Here is a 2,216-nt window from a genome sequence, read left to right as displayed (position 1 = left end):
TGCACACACGACACACACCACCACACCCACACACACACACACACACACACACACACACACACACAACACCAACAACCACACACACACCACACACACCACACACACAACACACACACACACACATTCTTTCTTTACTCTCTCCCTCTCTTATACACACACACACACTTACAGACTGGATGTCTAATAAGGGTTGAAATTCTCTCAATGTGAAATATGACCATATTTAGAGCTCTGCCTGTCGACTGTTTGACTTGGCCATAGCTCTTCTTAACAAGTGGTCTCGCTGAAAACCCCACAAGTCACACCAACAAAGAGATCAACAACCATAACACACAACACTACAGCATAAACACACTGACATAAACACTGTCCCCCTATTTGAGAACACGTCGCCAGACCAGCAACAACTGAACCTTGAAGTGAATCCTATCCAGATGTGCTTGACCAGATGCAGACATTCTTCCTCGTGCTTGCTAAGCATAAATCCCTCGTTTTGAAATATGGTGCACACACTACTCTTCGAGCGAGTAGGCCACAAGAGCAAATGCTTTGTTCTCTGGTCTGGGGCGCACACACCTCCTATTTTCACTGAACTTATGAGTCTTGGTGAGCCATCGTGGCCCTAGGCTATTTTCAGTGCTAGATGAGAGGGCTGGAACTTGCTTTCCATTTGAAAGTTGCCACCATTTTTAAGAAGAGGGATAGATGTTATCCCTCAACCTCTGTATCATAGTCTTTCGAAAGGGCTCTTTCTAACTATTAAATCCACCGTAGTTCACTAACACTAATGATAGTCACACTCTTTTCCTGATGGCTGAATGAATTACATTGAGATCTTTATTATGTTATGAAGCTCACTAAAGTCCATCTCTGACTCATCGATAGCATTATAGACAGAGGGGCCTACAGAGGATGTCCAAGATCTAATTTTGATTGAATTTGTGGTTAGAGCTAGAAGCACTGCATGTGACATAGGATACAGTTACATTACGTATACTTCTTGTTTTCCTTGCATATAGTTAAGGGAGCATGCTGTTTTACATTGCTGGGTGGTAAAACAAAATGTCACAAAATTAAGCTTTTCCTGATCTTCTTTCCTCCCTTTAAAAAGAGGAGCACAATGTAGAGAAAGCAAGATTTGAGTTGGAGATAATATTTGAGTGTTTTATGGTTAAAAAGGTTATTCAATTGAGACCAGCGATTTTCACTAAATAACGATCTCTCATGAACATAGATTATAAGAGACCACCCTACAGTAGCTACTAGCTAGGCTACATCTAATGTAGTCGATATACTGATACATTCAAAAGCTGACTCTATATGCACAATAACAAGACTTGAGGTAAGGTGCTTCTTTCAAGTCTAAAGTGACTGCTATAAGTAAAATGTTGCTTGATTATAGGAATAGGACCCCAGATGGCATTTTCAAACATCGTACTATTTATAGGTACTATTTATACCTAATCTGTCCTATCTATTATATAGATTATTAGAAACATTGTTTTCTAACTATTCCATTTCAATGTCCATTTACTTTTGCTCCAAATTCCAGCAAAGATGGATCTCTTTCAAAAAAACTAAAATGTTACTTTTTTTCATTGCCTCAGTAATCCAACCATCGTTCTTCAATTCATTAGATAGCGGAGCACGTAGCTACATGTTTCAAAGAGGGTCAATTTGCAATCATACCCAAATCATCCATGGTAAATTCTGAAATTAGCTTTTTTTCCTCTTGATGTGAGAAAAGATTAATATGATCAGCATCCGCTTGTGTGGATGGTTTATTCTATTGGATCTAGGTCGCAAACGTCCATGGTATGCTGGATTATTATCTCTGTAACAGGGTTATTGTCTGCGTTAGCCCGAATAACTTTTTGGATTCCGTTATCTACTACTATGCGAGTATAAAAAAGGGCGTCCGTTTCTTTTCCTCCACGACTCTCTTCCTGTATTATGGCTACTGGTACCACAGACTGAGAGAGCGCGTAGTTAAATTACTGCGGTTACAACCAATGCTTATATTACACACTAGATGACAACAGGGGCGATGCTTTGAAGCCACCACGCCTCCATCTTGGCACTCCCTAACGGCGTAAAACATATTTTGTGAAGCAATAGAATGCATTAATTAATGTGTGACATTTGTTTTTGACACGTTTATTATATTATACACCTATTATGCATACTTTCAAAGTATATTCTCTGAGCTAAACATA

General features: G+C 39.3%; 1 protein-coding gene across 3 annotated transcripts in view; it reads right to left on the bottom strand.

Moving 5' to 3' along the window:
• The window catches only part of LOC111978265 (transforming growth factor beta-1-induced transcript 1 protein), a 20,124-nt gene extending 18,260 nt beyond the window's left edge, over positions 1-1,864 (bottom strand). For 2 of the 3 annotated variants that reach the window (XM_024008227.2, XM_070448371.1), the window contains exon 1: positions 1,690-1,797. In XM_024008227.2, coding sequence (XP_023863995.1) covers positions 1,690-1,702 — 13 coding nt within the window. In that variant the 5' untranslated portion in view covers positions 1,703-1,797. Of the gene's footprint in view, positions 1-1,689 lie in introns of all 3 variants that reach the window. The other variant, XM_024008228.2, reaches the window with a different exon arrangement.
• Positions 1,865-2,216: the final 352 nt, after the last annotated feature.

The sequence above is a fragment of the Salvelinus sp. IW2-2015 genome, linkage group LG18, assembly GCF_002910315.2.
Source record: "Salvelinus sp. IW2-2015 linkage group LG18, ASM291031v2, whole genome shotgun sequence".
NCBI lineage: Eukaryota > Metazoa > Chordata > Actinopteri > Salmoniformes > Salmonidae > Salvelinus > Salvelinus sp. IW2-2015.
Note: the sequence above shows the minus strand (reverse complement) of the source record. Positions and strands in the feature narration are given on the sequence as shown.